Source organism: Pseudochaenichthys georgianus, chromosome 23 (genome assembly GCF_902827115.2).
Source record: "Pseudochaenichthys georgianus chromosome 23, fPseGeo1.2, whole genome shotgun sequence".
Lineage (NCBI taxonomy): Eukaryota > Metazoa > Chordata > Actinopteri > Perciformes > Channichthyidae > Pseudochaenichthys > Pseudochaenichthys georgianus.
The window spans coordinates 15,222,753-15,248,811 of NC_047525.1; the positions used below are offsets into that span (position 1 = coordinate 15,222,753).

At 41.7% G+C, this 26,059-nt stretch overlaps 1 protein-coding gene across 15 annotated transcripts in view; it reads left to right on the plus strand.

Moving 5' to 3' along the window:
- celf2 (cugbp, Elav-like family member 2) overlaps positions 1–25,726 on the plus strand; it is a 238,387-nt gene extending 212,661 nt beyond the window's left edge. For 7 of the 15 annotated variants that reach the window (XM_034075079.1, XM_034075084.2, XM_034075082.2 and 4 more), the window contains 6 exons: positions 2,677–2,811; positions 6,882–6,983; positions 9,699–9,896; positions 11,092–11,235; positions 19,343–19,515; positions 21,452–25,726. In XM_034075079.1, the coding sequence (XP_033930970.1) occupies positions 2,677–2,811; positions 6,882–6,983; positions 9,699–9,896; positions 11,092–11,235; positions 19,343–19,470 (707 nt within the window). In that variant the 3' untranslated portion in view covers positions 19,471–19,515; positions 21,452–25,726. Of the gene's footprint in view, positions 1–2,676; positions 2,812–6,881; positions 6,996–9,698; positions 9,897–11,091; positions 11,236–19,342; positions 19,516–21,451 lie in introns of all 15 variants that reach the window. The other 8 variants (XM_034075080.2, XM_034075091.2, XM_034075092.2 and 5 more) reach the window with 3 other exon arrangements.
- Positions 25,727–26,059: the final 333 nt, after the last annotated feature.

The window sequence follows — 26,059 nt, forward strand, 5'->3', positions numbered from 1 at the left end:
GTGGGTCGATCTGAGCCTCTGTGGTCAAACCCAGCAAGAGGGAAATGGCAGTGAAATAAAAATGGCTTTTATATTATAATAAACAGACATGAAGGAGCGCTCGTATAAACAGCCGGCTTCTCTCAGCGCAGCTCTGCTCGCTCATATGGAGCGTTTCAGAGAGAGAGGAACACGGTTGGAATTATTGCAACGATTTATACGTGCCATCACAGGAGGAGAAAGAAACAATGATAGCGGCTGTTTTCTTACCTTGCGTAGAAGTAGAAATCCATTTCAGCTTTTGATGTGTCACAGAAAATTGGAGAAAGTCGCTTTGAGAACTAGATTGGTTTTGGCTCTGATGTATAACTAAGTACAGATTAGTTAAAAAAAAAAGACACACACACAAGTGCTCATTTCAGCAGGCATACACACCCGGGGAGAAACAGAGCATTTAGAAACTGGCAGTGGCCTTTTTCCATATGTAACCAACCCTTGTGCCTCACTATAGGACATGTTTGTCTTTTAATGTGAAATGTGTCCATGTCTTTGGTTGTGTAAAGGCATCTGGCCTAACATGTGGGTGTTGTGAATTTGGAATGTTAACCTCAGCTTGTATATTAAATCAAACACTCAGACAAATGTCCTCATTGAAACTTATTAAAACCAATATGTTCAGCAATTACACCATAACATCATGGATTAAAAGATATCAAGTTTTCAATCTAAAGCCCTGATTGAAAATGATTGTTTGTAATATTTTTCTAATTTTGATACGTGACATTTATTTAGATTGTTTTCTTATCGAAATAAACAGTGTTAAGGTGTGAAATTGACTGAAAATGTGACACTTATGATCAGAACTGAAATTGGTTGAAAGATGTAACTCAGGGGAAAGGAAAAATGATATATATGAATATAGTGTATGGCACTGTTTTGGTTGGTTTTGGCTTGAGGTAAGCACAGATATGTTACAAAAAAGTGTACATGCATATAACAGCAGGCATACAACTCGACCATATAGAAAGTGGCAGTGTTCTTTTTTAAAATATGTATTTAACCAATGAAAAGTGTGCATCCCAGCGATGGATCCAGCCAGTTGTTGTTATTGGCCACTTTGTATCCGGGAGAAGGAAATATCTGTATTTTTACATGGATCTTCTTCTTCATGGTGTCTTGTTTGTGTGTGTCTACGTACGTGTGTGTGCGTGAGTGTGTGCGTATTCCCATGGTACTGTATATACACTCAGGCTGTATATACGACACATACACCTCACATTGACAGTGTCCGTCTTCTAATTCTATCCAGCTCAGTGGAAGCTTCCTGTGGTAAGAACTGGTGACTGATTCTGTTTCCGCTTTATGAGCGCCTGCCTCATAATTTCCACACACTTGCATAAACACACACACATCCACTGAATGAGGTGAAAGGTTTAGTTGTTCGCACAGAAGGTGTTTTATAGCCTTTGCTTCGCCATCGTTTGGGTGTTGGCATGTAGTCATTAATTATGCTTAAGTACAGGCCCGTATGCTAATGCCAGCAGGCAGATTAACAATGTGCAGAGTTCAGCCTGCAGGTACTACAGCGGTGCTGAGTGGTGCGCAGTTTAATATTTATTATCTGTATTTTTAAAGCTAAAAGACTCAATAATGGGCCACTGTGACTAGAGCATGACTGATGTCGACAGGAGGCCGATTATTGCTGATATAAATCACACCAGCCTCCTCAATTCAAGTGTAAAATACATCTTTATTTTATTATGGATGCACAGATTTATTTCTGGAATACCTACATTTTTTTACTTATTTTGGCTGGTACCAGAAACACCATATTTGTTCCACCTAATTGCAGATGACAAAGAGTCTCTTAGAATGGATTTATAATACTAAGATGCTCAATTGTATCTTGGAGGACAGTGCTTTTAAAAATAATCAAATTCTCCAGGAAAAAGAAGGAAACTATTTAACTTACTTGAGTTACATTTAAAACATACTTATAGCCATATTTATGGAAATGTTTAATTGACCTGAAATGTCGATATTAAAGTCAAAAGCTACCACCATTTTTTTAAACAAATTGTTTAGTTCCTCTGAACGGCACATTTTTGTTTGATATCCCTTGACAGATGTTGGTAAGGCTTCCATTTAATACAAAATACTACATTGTCTATAAGCCTCAGGAGTTACACATCAGTCAAGCTCTAGTCATCACCCAGTTTAGTACATGTGTCAATGTTTAAAGACCATGTCAATTGTATTTATAGCTGAGAACATTTCATTTGATAACGAGACCAGGGAGGTTAGAGTCTTCCTGTATTTCTCTAGCCTTCTCCACGGAGCTTTCCCTGGAAAGAAAAATAGAAGTTTAACTAAATCACTGAGATTATTTTTGGCGCCAGAGCAGCTCAGAGAAACGCACCAAACCTCAACACTAGAACAGCTGCTTTTACTGATTTAAACACATTTGGGACTTGTTAGCGAAGTCAGCTGCTGTAGTTTGCCTTCACACACTGCAGACTCTTCACAGGGGCTAAAGATAGAGCAGAAAAAAAACACTATTTCCAGGCACATACACTCCTCTGTTATTCCTCTGCACATGAAGCAGCTAACTCGTCCTCTGGTGCTATGTCCCGGTCCAGCTACGGCTCAGCCTCCCTCCCCAGGTTTGACCCCACCCTCTCTGGCTCCTCTCTCCAGGTATGAGTGCTCTGCAGTTGCAGAACCTGGCCACTTTAGCAGCGGCAGCGGCGGTGGCCCAAAACTCAGCCAGTCCCTCCAACGCAAACCCCCTGTCAGCCAGCGCCGCCTCCCTGGGAGTGTTGGGCAGCCCAGGTAACACCGCAGTGACTCAGGTCGGGGGGGAGGGGGTTCCGACGCCGGGGGGGGCCAACGCCTGCCTCCGCTCTCCACCGTTACCATTGTTGTCGCCCCGGCACTTCCACCGCCATCACTGAAAACCATCAACCAACCGAAACATCTCCATTGTTCAGAGCCTCCCGTCAGTGTTCTTTCTGGCACATTCCCATGGTGTGTGTATCCACCGCTTCTCAGACCTCCATCTCCATAGAAACCATGCTGTGTTATCGATGCACCGCCCACCTGCGTCCTCAAACCACTCCCTCACCAACACCATCCTGTCATACACACACTGTATATGTGTGCGTGTGTGCATGTCTGTGTGTTCCGTGCTTCAATGTTTTCTGTCCGGTTCAGATGTTTCTATTTTTAATTATTTGTTTGTGCTTCACAGAAAACGTTAGGTCGGCAGATTTGTTGTTTCGGGGTTTGTTTGCACCTGTATGTGTGTGTGTGTTGGTGTTTTTTGGGGGGGTTAAACAACTAGTAGGTTGATGTCTGAACTCGGCGCAGGTTAAATATCCTTCCTCTTTCTTCCCACCCTGCCTCATTCTCTCCTCTCTTTGTGTTCCTTCTGGTTGCCCTCGTCTTTTCGCTTTTGACAAGCCTCCCTGTTTCTGCTCCATCATTCTCTCTTTATATCGGCGGGGCCTCGCTCCAGCGGACGTGGTTTTGCCATCTCTTTTGGAGCGCACTCCCAACAGAGCATGATTATGAAAAGCTCCCACAGCTCACACCTTCACAGAGTGGTGCAGTAATGATGTGTTATTGTGGGCTGCCCCGTAAGTTCAGAAACCAGAAATCCTTTTGTCCCGCAACTGGGAAATGTACATTATTACCAGAGCAGATAAAGTGAGGAGAATAGACTTACATATTTAAAAAAAAGAAAAATGACTAAGTATACACCTGTTATTAATAACACAATACGTAATAATAAAAAAAAATGGTAGATAAAGAACCAGTGCAAGCAGTGCAGGTTTGGCGTCCATGTTTCGACCAATAATTTACAAAAGTATTTACAAAAGAGTCTTACAGAAAGTACAATAAATAAAGAAGTAAAGATATAAAATACTCAGCAGTGAGTAGGAGTTTTTTTAAAAGACTGCCAGACGAGCGGCGCTAGACAAGTTAGCATCGCAATGGCTCCCTTTTTTAGGAATATTGCCGAAAATCAGCTTCAACACACGTTGATGATACTTACACGTTTTGTTCAACAGGACATTTTAACCAAACTTTTTGGAAGCCTAAATGCAATTGGCTGAGGTAAGAAGCGTTAACGTTAGGCTATAAAGGAACTACAGCAATGTAACATGACTTCACATCACCACTGCTCAGTGGCGAGCTGTGACTTTTATACCTAGGCCCTCTGACCCCCCAAAACGTGCATTTATCTAACAGGTTCGTTCCACAGACCTTATTTCCAGCTATTTTCCAAAACCCTATGGAGAAATCCCATTGCTTTTTTGTCGAGGGAACCCACAGCTTACTTCCGGGTTTTAGGACGTGTCACTGCACCACCTGCATAGACTTCACAGCGGGCGGAACTTGTCATAAAGTCCGCGGAAAAATAAAGCCCACCCATTTAGAGGGAAGACATGATTGGTCAATTGTACTGTCATTTGACATTACTCTCTCATTGAGTTACTATAGCGGGCCCTCTGTGAATGTAGAGAGGGACAGTAACTCGCAGAGAGGGTCAGACGTGCTTCTTTCATTTAACCCTTCACATTCCAACAGAAACTGAACAGGCAGATCTTTGGAAATGTTATTTTAAATACAATTAAATAAAATTGTTTTTGGTAAAACTAATACAAAATAATTGTTTTAATGTTTTCAAATATAATTTTTTTAAATATCTTAGGCCCTCAGAGAGAGCTAGAGGGACCTGGCGACTCTCCACTGCGACTGCTAAGCTAAAGGTGGCTAATCTTCTTTGCAACGACGTTATTAAGGCATCTCATTTGGTCACTTGTTAGCTGACATTCACCAGTGGGGTATTTACTGAGGCTTATGTAACTCAGACCTTATTTCAAGCATCTAACCAGAAAAAACGTTGAATTTAAGCCGAGGGAACTGGAAGGGGTTTTCGGACTCATTCCTGCACCACTCTCTTAACGCTGCTTCTACATCCCACTTCTTTCCCCCATGCACCTTCTTGTCTCCTTTTTTCCTAAGCTCAATCTCTCCACACTCCTCACCTCTTCTCTTTTATTCCTCCACCTCCTCCTCTCTCTGACTCTGAATGTCAGTCCAACCTTGAATAGTACACTCTCAGGTTGAGCAGTGTGAATGAGTGGCGGTCTACTGCATGTGTCAGTGAAAGTGAAAACGTGATAAACATAGACAGTTCTGCATGGAGACAGGCAAGCATTTTTGTTTTTCTGCACCATGTGGCGACATAACGCTCCCTTTATCACACCATTTCTTCGTGTATTCAGCAGCAATCCTGCTTTGTTGGCTTCGCTTTGATGAGATCAACGGTAAATGAAGAGATTACATTTTATTTTGTCAGGGAAACAGAACGAGGTTGCGAGCTTTGTGCACCATATTCTCCCGCCATCTCACCCACCGCCACTGACATAGCAGTTCATGTGTGGCACACATTTCACGTTGGTGTGTGTATGTGTGTGTGAGTTTGTGTCCACTGTGTTGAATTGTGTGTGTTTTGGTGATTTACTGTAAACTGTGCTCTTGAAAACGTCCATTAAATATTCTGTAAATAAGAGAGAATTCGAGCAGTTTCACACTTTCCGAAAGATTACTGTTAGCATAAAAAGTCTGTGCTCTTGCCTTTCTGTACATATGTCTGCTTTTTTTGGATGGTCCTTGTGTTTTTTTAACGCTATTACAGCATCACTTTGAATGCGGCACTCTTTCAATTCATCTGTTTTTGTGAATATCTTTTACAGCTGTATTCTCTGTGTTTTTATCCTAATATAATTGTGTACACAGGGTTAGCATAGTTATATTTTTAAACATCAGTGTACCTTTTGAATCTTAGAACCGTAAAAGACTGGGATCACTGTGGAACAATTGGCTGCCCTAAGTTCACATTTCCCTTGAAATCTATCGCTAATAGAAAGTGAGATGTTTTATAAAGGATGAACAAAGAGTTGTTCATTGACGGCCTGCAAGCATTCATGCTCACTATGAAAAGGCTTTAGCTCGGCTTGCACTGAAAGAAAAGAGTTCCTGCAAATATCTAACAACAGATCTAATCTCGGAAGCTAGAAAACATAGTATAACCTCTGCCTTCGATGCAATTTAGCTTTGCACTTTTGCTTTACAATGGAAACGCACATGGATTCAGATCTGCATTAAATGTAACAATAGTAGTGGTACAAATCCTAGTGCTTTGTTGTGAACATTGAAATGTATCTTGCTTATGCAGCACTATCTAAAAGAATAATCAAGTAACTAGTTGATGAGTGCATTTGCTTTCTAAATGTAGATGTGATGGCTACGCAAGCTTTCAGCCACTTAGAAACGAATTATGTGAATGAAAGCCTACATTATTCTTTTTGGAATAATTGAGCACGATATGGTCCAAATGTGTCAATATTGGTTTCCATGTGTAGCCAAAACGTAGAGTTCTCCAAAAAAAATGGTCAGAAATCTTTTAAGGCTGAAGAATTAGTCGATTTTTCTTCAATTATAAATCCAAGAAACTTGCAGAACTTTGCGTCTACGTCCCTCTGTTTCAAAGTGTTGTGGTGTTAGCTCTATCAAACCTATTCCATAACACCAATAGGCATTGAAGTGTTTGACATGTTGTGATATCCTACAAACAAAGAAAACTAAAGTATGAAGGCAAATAAAGGCAGTCAGTCTTCTCCGCAGTGATTTCAGTTGATTGCATTCTAAACACGAATATTTCAGAAAGATCAATTCTGCATAAAATATATAAAGAAGTTTTTTAAGCCCTTACCTCTAGGAACCTTGTTGAAGCTTGTATAACACGTCTGCTTCTTTTTACCTCCCTCCCTCGTTCCTCTCCCTCCCTCCCCCGCTATATCCCTCTCTTCCCGAAGCACCGGGCCCAACAGCAACCTCCAACGCCAGCGCCATGAACTCTCTGACCTCCCTGGGCACCCTGCAGGGCCTGGCAGGCGCCACCGTCGGCCTGAACAACATTAATGCACTAGCAGGTAGCGTCAATAGTGAGTGTTCACCCTGCCATCAGCGACTCCACCCACACCTCCGCTTACCTCCATCCACACCCATCTGCAGCAACGCAACACACACTGTGAGCCCATGCAGAGAGACGCAGCGGTACAGCTCCCGGCACATTAGAGTTCGACAAATGTGGGATTTTGAAGGCTGTAGCCGATGTAGCGATGTTCTTTATGAAAACTGAGAATTCCTTTTTTTGTAGCTTTCATTTTGAGAACTTTTAAGAGAAGAGAACTACAAATCTTAATAAAACCCATTTTAAATTGTTTTATTGTTAATAAATCCTGCAGAATTTCTGCTGGATTTTATCTAAATGATATGAAGGCCAACAAAACAATGAACGGATGTACAGAGTATATCACAGTATAAATGAAAATCAATTTGAATTATAGTAAATATACTAGTTCAGTTTAGTTTGTGGGTAAGATTTGATAATGTATACATTTTCGTAGACTACGAATTGAATAATTTCCTCCATTAAAAACCTACATTTAAAAAAAATTAAAGACAAGGACGGAAAGAACTACAATCGAAACCTCACAGAGTTTGGTTCTGCTGTCTTCTCTCTGCAACTCAATTGCACTTGACTGTAATGTGTTCTTACTTGCTCAAATCCGGCTACATCCTCCACTCACCTGGCAGCAGATCTTCATTCCATTCATCCATTAATCCTTCTCTCCATCCGCTTCCTGTTAGTGTCCTTTGTGCTGCTTGCTGAAAGAGCGCTGGGGTCTTTGTTCCACGTCGTGTTGGTTTCTTGTTCCATTGATGGTTTTTCTGCCATCTCTACAATAATGATTAACTTTAAAGCATATATTAAATATTTGACCAATACAAAGTAAATGTTACCATTTTGATGCCAAAAACGCTGGCTGCTCCTTTCGAGAAAATACAAATTATCCTGCCAAAATATTTTAAATGATACACCTTTCTTATAATATACAATTATATTTAATTTTGTGGTCACATAAATACAAAACCTGACCAATTTCATGACATCAATACAAAAGTTTTGTGTAAAAACAACACACTACACAACACACATTTTCAACAAACATGGACATTTACAAAAAGTACAAAAGTCTAGCATATAAATCAGCTTATACTTGCCGAACAAGACTAAGGTTTTCTTGACCAAGTAACAAAGAAATTACAATTTTCCTCCCATAGTAGTTTTATAATAGGAGGTTGATGATTTACTGCTTTGATGCAGAGCAGATGCATGTTTTCTATCATGTTTTGAGAATCGTGCGGACTACGCGGCTCGTGCGGCCTGACGTTGTGTTTTGAGTGTGTGTCCTGCCTTTGACCTCCGGGGAGACGAGGCTGGGATCTTAATCAGAGCTGTTATTACAGCAGAGATCCTGTACCACCGGCATTATTCTCCTCTGACCTTTAGCGCTCCTCGGCTGTACCCGCTGTATCCGCTGTGTAAATCATATACGCGTGTACTCAGGCGCACACTGGTACAGACACACACACACACACACACACACACACACACACACACACACACATGCTCATCCTTTTAAACAGAACGGGTTGCTTTCGTTTTGCATCCCATTTTGTCCCGGCTAACCCTTGTCTCCGCATTGTGCACTCCCTCTCGTCCATCCACGCTCCACCAACCCTCATTTAAACACATCTAGGCCTTAATTGAATTGCAAAGGTCACCAGTGCAATTATTCCTGAATAAATGAGTGACCTATAATCCGAAGCTCTGCGGTGATAATTTATTTCACTGTGTCTGACGGTGAGGCGACAGGACGCCGAGCCAATGTCAGACCCCCTCAGACAAGTTGCCCTCTGCCGTGATATTAAGCCGTTACAAGCAGCTAATGAGTGTTACTGCTGCGTTCCTTCACTTTTCAAACCAGACTAACACCCCCCCCCCCCCCCCCCCCACTCCCTCCCTCTGCGCTCCACGTGCCTGTCTTCAGACCCAAAGTGAGACGTCACAGGCTGGAAACAGCACATCAGTGATTGGACTTTGGCAAAATAGAAGGATTATGTGATATTTGGTGAAGTTGAACCATAGTGAGATGTCACACGCCAATACCAATACATATCATACGGCATTTAAAAGAATATTAAACTAATACATCCATAAAAAGGTATCTGTTTTTTTATTTTTAAATGTAATCAAACTAAGATAAGCATGAGATACGGTTATAATGATCAGCTGTGAGAAAATGAATATTGATTAAAATAAAAAAGTTAATGAACTCACAATAGACATTGGTACAAATATTTCTCAAGAAATGGACGCTACTTCACTACCCATGATGCAATGGATAGTGTTTTGTCCTATAGTGAAAGGAATAGGTTTAGAAATTAGATACAAAATGTGTTTTCTTAAACCCTAAGTTTACATTTTGTCAACTGTTTTCTTTGAGTGTGTCTTTTTGTTTGTCACTGCTAGCTTCTGATTTAGAGTAAACCTGTGTGCAGCGCTGGCTGTCATCAGCTGTCATTTAATGTTAAAAGTATAACTTTGTGCGTCCCGTGTTTACAGTTTAATGTCTGTCTATGGATGTGTCTTCTGTGTGTGACGTTTACAGTAAAGTCTTTGTATATGTGTGTGTGACGTCTGGTAATGTTTGTGTGTGTGTGCTAATAACATAACCTAAAATGGGAGCGCTAACGAGTAAGTGCACTCTTCTTTCTTTATTGTTGGGTTTTATGTAAAGTTGCTCAAATGCTCTCAGGTATGGCGGCACTTAACGGAGGCCTGGGTGGCGCAGGGTTGACCAATGGGACAGCGGGCACCATGGACGCGCTGACGCAGGCTTACTCAGGGATCCAGCAGTACGCCGCCGCCGCGCTGCCCACCCTCTACAGCCAGTCCCTGCTGCAGCAGCAAGGGGCCGCCGGCAGCCAGAAGGAAGGTCAGTAGCCCGGGGCCACGAGTCTGCACATCACTGCTGCTCAGTGGGAGTCGGCATCACAGTGTTTACAGCACGAGGAGAAACTCAGAGAGAGGCACAGCAGACATTTAAACAAACCTAGAATGATCCTTTTAATAAAAGTAGTGACAAATCACAAGTTAAATATCATATCAGTGAAGCGCCACATACATTTTGTATAGCAAATATGTGAAGACACATTTATTTTAAATGGAGCAGAAGTGGAAAAACACCAGGATTTATTTTTGATTCCCACTCCCAAGTTTAGTTTCCTGCTAAAAGATAATATATAAAGATGTTTTTTCCTGTCAATCATGCTTAGGAAAAGCTTCAACAGCTTTTGATGTAGTATAAATAAAAGCTGGATTTTTTTTTTTTAGGTATAAAATAGAGTGTATTTACCAGAAATAAAATATATAACTCAGTACTTGACAATTACTTTTCTGTTTATTTCTGTTCCAAAAAATGGAACATTTCATTTCAAACCATTAAGTAAAGAGAAGGGAGCATTTGTGTTTTATAAAACCTCTCTATTCAATATATTGAAAACCGTCTACATACCAGTTATTAAGCAAAGTTCCACCCCAAACAGAACCTGGCAGTTGAATTGAAATGCTCACTAAAGCTTTTAACGACAATGTTGAATACAAAACAGATGATCACATTTTTTGTAAAACAAATAGAGCCATGTTTGTTAGTCCATTTCTCATCTCTGCATCCAACAACGATTCATTTGTAAAGACTCTTTCTTTCTTCGACAGTTCAAAACCCTGCAGGAACACAAAGATGTGAGAGGGTTCATTTAGCAATGAAGAGCATATTTAATGATCGGGAGAGATCTGACCTGATAGGAACAGAATGTGTAATAAAAAGAGGGGGTGACCTGCAATAAGACCCCTCTTAAGAGAGACGGTGCACAGCAGAAGGAAAGAATGAATCAAAAGCGAAATTTTCATTGGAGAGTGGAAATGTTATTAAATGAAAAGCATTCATTTTTGTTTAATGTTCAATACAATTGGAGAATGTTGTTAATAATAAATAATAACAAACCCAAGGTCACGCCGTATTATGCGTCGGCTCTGTTCCTATGACGACAGCCACAGTGTGTGCTGCCCTGCCTGCCAGTGAAAGAAATGACCTCACACTCGCTCTGCATGTCCCCCCCCCCCCCCTTCAGGTCCAGAGGGTGCCAACCTGTTCATCTACCACCTGCCCCAGGAGTTTGGAGACCAGGACATACTGCAGATGTTCATGCCTTTTGGAAACGTGGTCTCTGCCAAAGTCTTCATCGACAAACAGACGAACCTGAGCAAGTGCTTCGGTACGTGTCACACACATCTGCAGATATGTGTCGCTTCTTTAATTGCTCAGTCCGCATTCAGGATGGAACTTTTGGATGACTTTTTTATGGTGGAACATTCAGTAAAAATGTTATCTTCGCAGTCCATTCACTCTGTGAATCATACTACCAACTAAACTTATATTCGAAAACTCAACCTAACAAAATCTAGCTACATTCACAAGCATACTTACATATTTGCATATGTGTTACAAATAGGTTATCATTAATGTATTCATAATATTATTTGCATTATTTTAAAAAGAAGTATGACCTTTAAATATATGTGTATGGTACTTTATATCTGCTACTGAATATGAAGCTCTTTTGGCATCACTTCCTGAAGAAGTACCTCTGGAGTCCCATGCTCTGTCATATTTACGCTTTTCTATGGGTATTTTTTATTTATATATGAGCAAGAAATTGTTTAAACAGATTTTAGGAAAAGAAATGGCAATGTATTGAAGTCCAATGTCTTTATTTTCTCCAAAATGAGTACCAAATTATTCTTTCCACCACATTAAGCAGGGAATGATCAAGTAATTACAGGACCGGTCCCATTAAGTATCACTCTAAATGACTAATTCCTGTAATTAATGACCACTCAAACCCAAACTCCAAGATAGTGAGGGTTGCAAAGGACAAACTGTTGTTGTTCTCATTATTCAGGTAAACATTTGGCAGGTACAAGAATCTAAAGATAAATCTAAGATTGATAGAGAGCCACATTAATTCAAGCTGATAACATGATCCCCTCCTGGACTGGGACAAGTGACTTATTTAAACCTAGCACAACAATTCTACCTTTTTGGCTTGTAAGCTTCAATTTTAGGGTGACATGGATTGAAATGATTTCCTGTGCCTAGCATTTGTCCATGTTGACAACAAAACCTAAATATAATGCATCTCCATTCCTCATGTAGCAGCTCAGGGAAAAATGAATAAATCAAGCATGAATGTGGTATACAGCAGACAAACAGACAGCAGTGATACTTGACAGACAAATGCATCGCGGAAGACAGCTGTGAGACAAGCGAGACGAGTAGTTCACTGTCAGGTTTCAGCTCCAGATTTTACAAGAGGAAGTGAATCGTGCACATAAGACAGCAAAAACATAAAACACAACATAACTTCCCCTTCTGCTCCAAAACCTTTACTCTGAAATGTTGACCAACAGTGACCTTTGTCAAGCTGTTGATCAAAATGTTGGTGGTTGAATGTTTGTGGAGTTGTGTTTTTGTGATATCTATTCAGGATTCCTATATTGTTTTAAGGATTTTGCCGAATCATGCCTCACAAATGTCACTACACCCCCCTATTTGCTTTTCTATTATGTATATTGGGTTTGACTTACAGTAACTATAGGTTAGTTACGTAACCCCAGTCCTCAGAGTAACATGAAGTGAGATGTCTCACTATGGGATGCGCCTCATCGCGGAGCAAACAGAAGCATCAATCTCATTACGCCAATCCTGATTGGCTGGTGATCTTGACGTCAGCGTCAGGGAATTCACCCCCTATAAGTAGCCTGCGCCACAACGCATGCGTCATTCAAAAGAAGCACCTCTTCTCGCTTCACCATAGCAAGGAGGGCCGTCTAGTGAGACTTCCAGGGGTTCAAATGGGGTCATTCTGAGCCCATTTAAAACCACTGCCAGGTCCCATAAGGGCACCAGCGACCTGGAGACAGGGAGGAGCCTGCGAGCTCCCTTCATAAAACGGCAAACCAAAGGATGTTGGCTAGCCGTCTTACCCTCAAAGCCCACATGGCATGCAGCAATAGCAGCCAGGTACACCTTGATCGTGGAGAAAGCTCTGTGTTTATCGATCAAGTCCTGTAGGAATGATAAAATCACCCCGACAGGACATTGAAAAGAGATGTGTCCTTCTTGAAGGCACCACTCCTCAAACACCCTCCACTGACAGTCGTAAAGAGACCTGGTGGAGGAAGCTCTCACACTCTGAATAGTGTTTATCACCTTCTGAGGGAGTCCCACTGTATTCAGATTGTACCACTCACGGGTCAGGCCCATAGTGCCCTGCGCTCTGGGCGTGGGTAAAGGATCGCCCCCCCCGCCTGAGACAATCTGTCCCTGCGTGGTGGGGGCTGCCATGACTGCCCGCACAACAGCTGATATATCTCCGCCAGCCCGTACATTACGGACTAGGGCGGAGCCATCAGGATAAGTGTGTGGCGTTGCTCCTTCACTCTGGCCAGAGTTGGGGGTAACAGAGCCAGGGGTGGGAACGCATACAGAGGACCGGAGGTCAATCGTGTACGAGTGCGTCCACGCCTAACGGTGCGTTTAAATCGTGCATTAAAGAGAACAGCTGTCATTGAGCATTTTTTCTTTATGCGAACATATTTAACGCGGCTCTGCCGTAACGCACCCACAGCGGACTCACGATCCTTGGATGAGGAGTCCAGTCTGCATAGAGTGGTGCACCTCTGGACAGTAGTTCCGTCCCGAGGTGCATCACTCCTGGTACATGCGTCGCTCTCAGAGAGAGGAGACGTCTGCCGCTCCAAGGGATCAGTTTGTGTACCAGTGTGTGTGACTGGAGACAACGCAACCTCCCTTGGCGGTTCATACACGATATCGTGTTGTCTGTCCTCACGAGGACATGGTGTCCTCTGAGAGAAGGCAGGAAGCGTTTTAGGGTGGGGAACACCGCTAAAAGCTCCGGGTGATTTACGTGCGCCCGCTGGAGGTCTCCAGAGACCCCTCACCAGGCGACCTTCGTAAATATCCTATCAGCCTGTCCGACATGCGTCCGTGGTGACCACCTTCCGTGAAAGGACAGCACCCGTAGGTGCGTCCCGCACTAGAAAAGTCGGGTGTAGTGCCACTACGCATTACATAATAACCAATACTCTCCGCACGCCGTGGCGCGCGGGGTTTAGTTTTATTATGAGGCCCATGTTGAGCAGGTGCTTTACGAGGACATTTGTCTGCGTAATCTGACTCTGCTCGGCGGGCATTATAGATAAAACCCTCCTTTCTAGGAGAGAGAGAACCTCTCTCTCCAGAATATGGGTTGACTCTCTCTGGGCTTGTGAAAACAGATAGTGTGTAACTGTTTTGAGAAGCCCAGGCAGATGTCGTGAGTATCTCCTGCTGTATGCTCCTTAGAGCCAGCTGAGATGTCACGCTTACGGCTCCGGCCGGCACTGCGCATGCGCGTGACGGTGGTGCCTTCACAGACCCGCCAGTAATCCGCCTTTTGAGAGATGCCGTAGCTGCTCTCAGAAGGGGAACAATTGGTTTTATTGATTTTCTTTTCATTTTTTTGAGCTGTGCCCTCGGCCTGAAGCCTGGATGCGTCAGCGGCTAATGTTTTATAACAAAAGAATCAATCAACGTGTGACATGTGTTTGTGCGGACTTGAGGATGGTGTTTAGGCATCTCTCGAGGCGGCGGGAACACATTCAGAGCCGGGGAATCAACTTCCAGCTCTGTCACAGAGGGGAGAAGGAGGGGCTGTCACGCCGCTCGCTTCTTCTTCCTCGACTGCTGGCCGAAATTCTGGGTTGGCTGAGCCTGAGCTGCAGCCGGAACCGGAGATTTTCTAGGCCAGCTTGCCCTTGTCTCCAGCCTGGGCTGGGGACTCGGGGTGGGCTGCGACCTCTGCTTGTCCGGTGCTTTAAACCGAGCAGAGTTCGAGGCAGCTTGGGCGAAGGACTGCTGCTGCGAGGGCAGCGGCTGGACCCTTCGAGGGAGGCAGAGGTGGAGTGCCTCGTCCTCCTTCTTCTTCGTCTCACACCTCCTTTGCATGGAGGCGAGAGCGGAGCCGAAAATGCCGAAAACGATGGGCATATCCTGCACATCCTCTTTTTCCCGGTCTGGGAGGTTGGTGAGGTTGAGCCATCTCGCTCTTTCCTGCACCACCATGATCCCCATTACCTTGCCCGTGGCCTGGACGGCGCAGCGTTGGACACGGAGACAAATGTCCGTGACCGCTGCCATCTCGTCCAGAGTGGCTGCCCCCGGGTTACCCGACAGGTCCTCGCAGAGCTCCGCTTGGTAAGCGGTTAGCAGCGAGGACACATTCAGGGCCCTGGCGGACAACGCTGCAGCTTTGTAGGACTTTTCAGTCATTGCTGACATTGCCGGCGAACGCCCGTCGACCGAAATGGGTATTTGGGTTCAGTCTGTGGACAGTTAAGCTTGTCCGGCTACTATAGAGATGTGCTCTGAAGCGAGAAGAGGTGTTTGAATGACGCATGCGTTGTGGCGCAAGCTACTTATAGGGGGTGAATTCCCTGACGCTGACGTCAAGATCACCAGCCAATCAGGATTGGCGTAATGAGATTGATGCTTCTGTTTGCTCCGCGATGAGGCGCATCCCATAGTGAGACATCGAACGGAGTGTTATGAATAGGGTTGGGTACCGAGAACCGGTTCCGGTTCGGAACCGGTTCCAACATTTCGATTCCAACGGCATCATTTAGAAATGTGAATTTCGGTTCCGCTTTTCGATTCCTGAGGAAATGTTTCTCGCCGCTCTCTGTAGCCTACTGCATGAATGACTGTGGTAGGGCGGGAAATGTAGCGTTGTATCTACATTTCCTACAGTGTAACCTGAGACCAGGGCCGGCCCGTCGCACTGGCATTATAAATGTTCGCATAGGGCGCCAGATCTGTGGAGGCGCTGCGCTGACAGCTCTGGGAGGGAAAACAAATGTTTTGACCGTTGGTGCTCATCCTAATTTTCGGCCTTGATGTAACAATATTCATAATTAAGTAAATGTAACATCCTTTTCATCCCGGTTACACTTTTCATTTGCCCTGTACGATGGGCGCTGCAAGTGATGAAAATGGGGGATGTTGGCTTATCTGGCAACCGCAGCTCACAGCCAAAGTGCGCGTGAGCGAGGGAGAAAGGGGGGGTGCACTGGAACCGGCGCTGTTGTTATTAGCATCTGGTGCTAGCTGCTCTTACGGAAGAAGAAGATGTTTCTACAATGATGTGGAGGGAGAGTCCTCTCCAGTCAAACTGAGAGGCTGATAACTACAGCTCAGTGAGGTAAAGGACTCTGAGTGTTTAGATAGTTCACTTTAGTCTAAGTTATCTCAGTGGGTCTCAAACGTTTTGATCACAATTTATGTAAACACATATTTCCAAGGCACTCTTTTATAATTATTGGGATAAAACAGGTTTGAAATCATTCCAATGTATACTATAGGACAGTAAACCAGACATATCGTTTTAAACTGGAGATAAAAAAATATGCATAAATAAAATAGTAAAATAAGATATGAATGAACAACAAAAATAAAATGCTTTACATGTAGGCTATTTGTTATTTAATTATTAAAATGTAAACCGATCTTCTTCATATGGGTGTTTAGTGTTGTACCCCCTAGATCTAGTCTCTAGTAATTCTGCGTGTGCACCAGATTGAAGCATTTTACTTCAAAATGTTCAAACATTTCTTCCCGGTATGCCTGAGAAGGCAGATATGCTTGTTTTTCTCAACAAGAACTGTTTTTAAAAGTTGGACTGTTGCACTGTTGTAGCTTCAGTGGTTCTCAGGTTAAAGTTACATAGCAGTGAATATAAACAGACTGATTCACGTGAATATTACTTTAAACTAACCTGTGTAAAAGTTTCTCGAATAAATGTAATTTTTTTGGTGGAAGAAGCATGTATTATTTTTTTACCCTCCCCCTCAAAGAATCGGAATCGAGAACCGTTAAGAACCGGAATCGAAAAGTAGAATCGGAATCGGAATCGGAATCGTGGAAATTCAAACGATACCCAACCCTAGTTATGAATGAGAACTCTAATAGCTTTTTTAATGCGACAACCCCTTTGGGAGTCATTACATGTGAATCTTTCTTATTGTGTACCAGGGGTGTTATGTAAAGTATTATGTAAACCAGATAAATCAGATCTGGAGACAAAGAGATGTTAAGAGTGCCTCTTGTAGTATTTTACCCGTTTATTATAACACAATTATTTATAAATGTATAACCAAGACCCATTCTATAATGGTCTCTGTCTGCATTTCATTTTAGTGTCAGGAAATCTGCTACAAAGAGAGAAGGCATAACAGACTAAACAGACTTGCAGAAATTATAATGTTAGATAGGGAGCAATGAGGATTATGGGAAATTCGTTCTTCATTTTAGGGGATGCAAGCAAAAACATACAACTCTCATTATGCCCTCCATCTATACTTTTTCTGCGGCTTCTCCAGGGTTGCGGTCGGATAGTTTAAAAATCAGCTTCTAAATTCTAACCCTATCTCCTATTACTTGACCTCTGAGTGAAACATCACGGGGTTAAGGAAATGTTTTTGCTCTCTGAAACCTGATGTACTTATATGATTCTGTTTTCTTCAAGTTTGTATTTTGTTGGTCGAACGCACTTATTGTAAGTCGCTTTGGATAAAAGCGTCAGCTAAATGCAATGTAATGTTAAGGGATAGTGGATAGGATAATTCAAAAGGATTTAGGAGAAGAGACTGCGGTACTTAGAGAATCCGAATGCACTTTCACTATCCGACGTGTTTATGATGCGCCAGCACTGCAGACGTCATTTTGTGTCTGCTGTGGGGAAACTATGGAAACTACAGTTTTCTATACAGCGGACTACAACATGGGTGTTTAATAAGAACGGCGGACTCATCTAGAGACTCTGCACCGTGCTCTGATGCTGCTGCTTTATGCTTTATGAACGTGGACAACAGAGAAACATATTCTGCATGACCAAAGTTGGAATTGAAATAATAAAGGAAAGTGAAACTTATGCTCGTCACCCTCTCCCTCCGGTCCACATTAATACAAATGATCCCAATACGTATGATTGTACGTAAAGATCTTAAAATCAATACAAATGTATTTATTATAAACGTTAGTCCTTAACACCTATCACTGTGTATATCACCATTCAAACATCTTTTAAAAGTTGAACAAACCCCACACAGCTCAGTGAAATGTTGACTTTATTTGATCATTTCAGTAAAAACTAACATTCATATTTCTCTTTTTGATTATAATACTGATGAACGTTCAAAACAAAGCACTTTGGCAACTTACCACATACGTTTTAAAATGCTTAATAAGCACCGTAACTTTCATGATATAATTTCTCCGTCATAATCGTTTGTTTCCGTGAACGGCCGACTGTTGTGTGACGCAATTGCTGCGGCTGCAAGGCATTGTGGGGCAGCATTTTCTCCTCTCCTTTCGGTTAGGGAGGTCCAGTGGTTCCTAAGCTAAAGGAGGTTATAAAGGAAGTTTGAAACCTCCTTTCCTATCATTCTCATCATTCTAGAGAATTCGAACGGCACTTATCATGGCTGCCACTGAGGGACTTCCGGGTCATTTCACTCCGTTAGGAAGGTTCCTAAGCTAAATGGACTATTCGACTGCAGCCCAGGTCTTGTTCACCAGCTTAGTTGCCTCCATCTCGGCAAGATAATAATTAAATATGTTTCTGACCTTATATTATTTGCTGACTCAAGCTAGTAATCTGTTAGCCAACAGGTTAGCTACTTTTCACAATCCAGCTCTTGACTTTACTTAGCCCATTTAAAAAAACAATAGTCTATCAAATGATTTATTGGAGCTAAAGCTAAATGTCCAAAGGTACGTTATCCGGTAAACAAAAAACAATTCCTCTACACTCTCTATGCATCAAACAGTAATACACCCTTATAAAGGTTAGCTAGCTAGCTAACAGTGGTGACATCCGGTGAGGGAACATTAGCCGTGTGCAATTTGAGACGCCACTACATGGTGGAAATGTACGCACTGCTCAAGTGTTCACAGAGCACAACATGACAGTGTACTAAGAAATATATCCAAAATGAGACCATTACAGTGGTAAGTCAAATAACAGTGGTAAGTCAAATAACAGTGGTAAGTCAAATAATAGCATACTAGCTAGACATTCTAGCTTACCTCCACTCATGCAACTTAAAATAACCAAACCTATTTTTATAACTTTTTTAAATAATTGAATGTTTTAAGACCCTTAATGTTGCAAGTTTAATGCTAGTAGGAAAAGGAACTTCCTATGTCAAGTGTTATATCGGCTACTTTTTCACCAACTCTCCACTTTTCTCTGGTTTTCTCAGGCTTCGTCAGCTACGACAATCCTGTGTCGGCGCAAGCAGCAATCCAGGCCATGAACGGCTTCCAGATCGGCATGAAGCGGCTGAAGGTGCAGCTGAAGCGCTCCAAGAACGACAGCAAACCGTACTGATCTTAGCACTAGGGTCTATCTGCTCCCCATGTTAGCACTGCTAGGGTAAGTCCCCCAAAGAAAGGTGAAAATGACAAACAAAAAAAATAGCAAACCGAGCCACGACCTCTCTGTACAGGGGGGGGGGGGTGGGGGAGGGATGTGGGAGGGAGGGGAAGACGACCTACAACCACCCTGAGGGAGACACACACGCCTTGTTTATTTTTTTTCTTGCTTTTTTAAGATTTTCGTGTTAGCTTTCAACTATTATAATTTATTACACTTTTTTTTGACACACATGAACGCTTCCATTACCGCCATTACTTTGTGCAATTTATTTTCTTTTTTTTACAATGGATCGAAGTAACTATCTTGGGTAGCTTTTCTAAAATTTTGTTTCTAATTTTTTTAATTTCTCAATGATTATTTATACATTTTTGAGGAGTAGTTACAGTCGGAACTGAGGTAAAGACAAAGGAGCCATGACGATTTTTAAAACTTTTTTTTCCCACTCTCTCGTTGAGGCCTGGCAAAGGGTTCATTTTTATTTTTACATGCATGCCGATATGCACATTCGACCTTTGACCTCCGGTGTTGGGTGCAGGCCACCGCTGCTTCTCCCCTCTATGCCTGTTGGCAACCCGGGAGCAAAGGCTGCAAAACAGTGGCCTCTTTACACTATAGTCAGTTACACTCCACCAACAAAAGAAGAAGAAAAAGCAAAACTAGCACCTTATTATTTATGTGAAAAAATACAGTTTTTTATTTCTCAGAAGGTGACAAAAAATAAATAGTAACTACTTTTCTGGGTCAGATCACATTGGTCTTTGTTGTGAAAATACATATAACAGCATTTTCAAAACAACATCCAGAATTTGATGAAGACTATAATGATAATTCCAATAATATAAGAGTTTATGGGTTACGGTAGTAGCTGCAAATACTTGATGTCTGTTGAGAGATTTAAAAAATAATTCAAAGTACAGAAAGCCACAGGCCTGTAAATTTTATTTATAAAAAAAAGCAGTTCTATTTTTATACAACATTTTTACTGCCTCAGATTAAAAAAAAGGATTTTATTTATTGCCTATCGTTAAGTTATTGGACTCCTATAAAGTATACAGCATCATTAAAGTAGACCCTTGTGGAGAAGTCTCGTGGAATTTGGGTTCTCCTGTGTTTTTTCATGTTTTTTTAGTGCAGAAACCACAATCACAACACACTCCGCTGCCATTCAAACCGCAACCCCCCCCTTCCCTCTCTGTGTCATTTATTCATTCACACACTCTGTGCTAATCGATCATCCGTTCAACCATCCATCTCTCTTTTTTCCCTCTCTCCATCCGTAGTGGGACTACTTCTTTACTTGTCGAATTTCTACCTTTGTCCTCGCAATTTTTTTACTTTGAGTGTTTGCATTTTTTGTTTGTACGTAGCCCCTCCCCCCCCCCCCCCTTACCACATCCTTACAAAGATTTAGAACATGTAAAAAAGGAAAGACATTTGAAGTCTCCCTTCCCCCTCTCCCTGAAAAAATATGACTATTTTCTCCCAAATGACAATATCCATCTGGGATCTGATGGATACAGCTTTGGGTGGTCTCTGTTGTGTGTGTGTGTGTGTGTGTGTGTGTGTGTGTGTGTGTGTGTGTGTGTGTGTGTGTGTGTGTGTGTGTGTGTGTGTGTGTGTGTGTGTGTGTGTGTGTGTGTGTGTGTGTGTGTGTGTGTGTGTGTGTGTGTGTGTGTGTGTGTGTGTGTGTGTGTGTGTGTGTGTGTGTGTGTGTGTGTGTGTGTATTGTTAGCATAGACCTATAACATTAAATGATAAAAAAAAAATCAAAGCTAAAAAATTGTGAGTTGTGTTGCTGTTCTGCCAGTTTGCATTGTTGTTGTTTGTTGTTGTTGTTTCTCCTGATTTTCACAAAAAGGCTGTAGTGTTGTGGTGCTCTGGCTCTCTGTGTGTAACTCTCTCCTCTCCCCTGTTTTTTCTTTCCCCCTTTTAGAACAACCCATCTCCATGCCTGTTAGCTCATCGTTTGCCTAGCATGTCTCCGTGGCGTCCAAACAAAAAAAACTTTAAACAAAAACAAAAAAATCCCCTCCAAAAAAAAGTGTCATCGTCCTCCTCCCCCGTCATTGTTTTTTATGATGTCTTTTCCGAGTCCACCTGATCATAACCTGGTTCTCCTCCTCCTCCTCCGCTGCCTACTGACCTTTTGAACTTTTAGCTTTTTTGGATTTTTATGATTTTTTTTCCCGTTCTTTTTTGTGTTTTTTTTGCATGTGACCTCATTTGGATCTGTTTTCTGGGGAGGGTTTCAGGGAGGCAACAAGGGAGGGGAGGGCAAGAAAATGAATCAATGTGAAAAAGATATAAAGCTGCATTCATATGAAAAACAAAAAAGACTGAGATTTTTACGGAAAAACAAATGTTCTTTTTGGAAGAAAAAAAAACCTGTGGCAAAGTGATTTCCATTCAATATGTTTTCCTGCATTTTCTTTTGCCTCTTCTTCTTCTTTATGTCAGTGTTTCCTTTCTTTTATTCTTCATTTAAAGTAAACTTGAAAGTTCACTACAGGAATTGGCGCGTCATCTTGCTTCTGGCGCCGATGAAAAACAGTCCGCCAGAAGCAGTCCGCGCCAGTTTCTCTGAAAAATAAGACTACTTCCAAACAGTTTTGAATAAAAACTGTCTGATCAATATTAGACTCTCTCAGAGCTCTCCAATGGTTTTTACATTTTTCAGGCAGTGTAAAGTTTTTTGATAAGGCCATTTTAAGTGGCTCTGTTTCTCATTCAAAGTCTATATATAGAACCACTTTTTTCTAGAGTAGTTTAAAGGTAAAAATAAAAAAAGACATTTGCCCTGTTTGGGTGGGAGAAATGCTACCTACTTGTGTCACCTTTTGCTGAACTGACTCACAGATAGACAATCCGTGGTTTAAATGCACATGATGAAATGACCTATATTTTCTACTGTTTAAATGTATAGAGGAAAAAAAAATACTAAGATACTTGTAACCTGCGTTAACGTCGGAGCTTCTCGTGAGTTTAGTTGTGGTTTCATCACAAGTCTAACGGTCTTAAATGTCTCATGTTTTTCAAGAGAAGACAAAAAAATCAGTTTACTTGAACAATAGACAAAGCCTTTCATATTACTATAGTTACTTTGTTGATTTGTTTCTTTTTGTTACTTCTTTTTTTAAGGAGTCCCTATTTGCTAAATTTCTTGTTGGTTAATTAGCTATATAAAATTCCTAAAAATATATATAAATATAAATATATCTATATATATAATGTCAGCTTGTGAAGCATCAATGTCATTATTATTTTATTTCTCTCGTGGGAAACAATATTTAGATGTGTTTTGTTGTTCAGCAAAATGTCTTATAATGAAAAAAAGACAAGATCAGTGGAGTTTAGTGCCAAATTCTGAAGGTACTTCCTGCCTAGCGCGTCAGTGTATTTCTTGTGAAATTATTTGATAACATGGGTATTTTATTATAAGTGTTTTGTATGGATCCCTCATATTTAAAAATATAGATTTAAAAAAGAGTTTGTTAACTTGCTATTCTGTGGTCTTGTTGCCTGAAAATGTCATGTTTGCTTTTTTTCTTTGTAAAGATGTAAAAAAAGTGCCCATGTGTCATATATATATATATATATCTATATACACGCACACACGGACACACACATTCTCGTGCAGACCTCACAGTTTACTTTCTTGTTGTGCATGAGAGCCCCTGAGTGTGAACGCCTCGACAGCGACAGCTACCGCCCGCCCGCGTGCACAAACACACTTTAACACACACGCACTGATATTTTTAGCCATTGTACAGCCGTTTTATTCATCAAAGCCTTATCACAAATTGTTGCACTCCTTTTCTCTCTCTATTAGTATCTCGCGCACACAGGCGTCACTTCGTATTGTTTGGATTGCTTTCTTTCGATTGGTTTCTCGCACTGTCCCGCTCCTCAGCCGAAACAAAATTAAATTGAGGTGGGAGTCAGACGCCTTATTTCGCTAAAATCCTCTTCAGTTGAGTTGAAAACATTTCTGAGACGGCGAGGATAATTACTTTTGTGTATCACCTCATACGAGAACGCTAGCTTTCATGATGTAAGCACAGGGTAAGACTCGCTCGCACAAAAAACGAAACTCGATCTCTTGAGGTAAGAAAAAAAAAGCACACGCCGTCGTCCGAAGAAAAAAAAAAAGAGGCGGGACGTTCCGGAGCAAGTTTGATTTCTTATCCTTTCACGTATTTTATAAGTGGTTGTGAGACTACTCCATATGTGTGGTGTAATGGGCCAAAGTCATGTTTAGATGCCAAAGTGTGTTCTCGTAGTCGAGCCGTTTACATGGCACAGTGTTGTCAGTCTATTCAACTGCCCCCCCATCCCCCTCCCTGAAAGCCTAGTTTACGGTCTGCAAAAAAAAGAAAGAAAAGGCAGCATTATTTTCTACAGAAGCTCACCAGTCGCCTTAACCAGGGAGCGTCGTATCAGTATTACAAGAGTAGAAGATGTTGTCAGTGATGTGTGCCAAGTCTATATTCACTTGTGTGTGCAGTTAGCCTCCTACTCGTCAAAGTTTCGCTCTTTCCTCCGTGAAATGACCTCGAGGAAGGAAGCCGCTCTTCGTCTGCTTGTTGTCTCCCAAGCAAACCGGAGTTAGAAGCGGCGTCGTATTATTGGACTAGCGACAGGGGAAATAAAGCGCTTGTTGGTTGGAGAGGAAGGGTCACGTCCACGCTGGCTAAACAACAGCCTGAGATGGAGGCTTTCATATCCTCTCAGACCCAAACTTTAGTGGAGGGAGGCGAGCAGACTTTTCTTTCTCCTAAATGCAGTAGGACTACACACGAGCCACAAACAGCCATAACTACCTGTATGAAAGCTGGTTAATCAGTGTTAATGGACCACTTTTTTCTGACTCGCGCGTGTGCAGGGTTTCGCATCGTTTTTCGCTGCAGCATCTACGATTCACACCTCACTTTCGCACAATTCACGTAACTTTAATGGTGGAGGCTACACAATCTGCGTTACTCTATGGCTGTGTGTGCGGGTACAGGCGTTTTAGATGTCCCCCCCCAAAAAATGTTGCCAAATCTCACAGAGTTGCACACAGCCTGACGTCAAGTGTGAAGCATCTTGTCTTTGTTTAAATGTCGAAGCACAAAAGGGTCGTAAAGCAGAGTTCCTGTGGAGCGGCTCACCTCAGGGGCTTTCATCGCCGATGCTCGTTGTAATCTTTCTATCTCTGTTCTCCTTCTTTCTTAATTATCTTAAGTGCTATTTATCAAACAATGAAATTTGAAAGAAAAAAAAAATTGAACTTGTCGTTTCTTTGCATTATGGCTTATGTCAAGTTTTTTGAGGAAAAATGTTTTGTGTCTTTCCGTGACGTAAAAAAAAGAGCTTGTTGTCTGTAGAGATTATCCAATATTTTTGTTTTGGTTTGTTTCTTTTAATTCTCAAAAAGGTTTTCAGTAGTTTCAAATTGTCTTGAGAGAAGCCAAAGTCAATGCATTTCAGTGGATCCTGTAAGCGTGATGTATGTTTGTTTGACAACACTTGGAAATCTGTCACTGGATGGGATTTAAAAAGTACAAAAAATGCAGGCTTTCCTATTTCTACAACTGATTGTACTTATGCATTTTGTACCAGTGGAATTTTTTATACTGGAGATTAAAGGATACAACAAAAAAATCTTAGAAAAAAGCTGTCTGGCCTGGTGGTGTGGCCTGACCTTGACTGGTCCCCGAGTTTGATTTCTAGCTGGCATCGAGAACGTTGGCTTTTGATATTCGAGAAGATCTTTGGCTTTATTTCTTTCACTTATTTTTCCTCACTTGAGTGTTGTTCTTTCTTTCTGCCTTCCTTTCAGTCTTTATTTCTTTCTGAAAAACAGAGTGTAGGTGAGTGTCAGATCTTTAATTTATGCTTTTTAAATAGTTCTAGCAAGTTTGTCTATACAACAGCGGTAAGTTTCATTTGACTTCTGTATTGTGCCGTCTACACGATAAAACAATTATAGAAAAAGAAGGTATAGAAATATTTAGTCACCTTCAGTGGATTAATGTATTAGTTTAATGAAGAGATCAACTAATTAGAAACGTTTTGCTTTTAGCTGTTTAGATTTTTCCGGTTTCTCTGTCCTTCTCTGTGCACCAACTGTGTAGCTGAAGCAGTCAGAATTATTTTTGTAAACGTATGTTCTTGTGTGATGCAGTTTTTTGCTTCTGTCTCCTATATTAAACCATTTTTCCTAATACTTGTCTCTCTCTGTGTTGTTATGTTCCAGTGGCTGTCTGATGTTGTACTGTTTCACAACCTCTCCCTGCCATTCTCTCCTTTCTTCTCTCTTTCGATTTCTTTCATAGTCTCTCGTTCATTTCTATCTTTTACCCTCGTGTTCACATTTGTTTGTTTTTTACCACAGTAAAGTTGACTCCATCCCCGGTGACAACTCACTGTGCTGTTCTCACTAAACATAGTAAATATACATCGAAGTGTTTGTATGTATATTACTGTGTAGCCCAAGTCGCCGCGTGACAGTTCAGAAATACGTTGAAAAGAGCCAAACTTACCCCATATATAATATCAA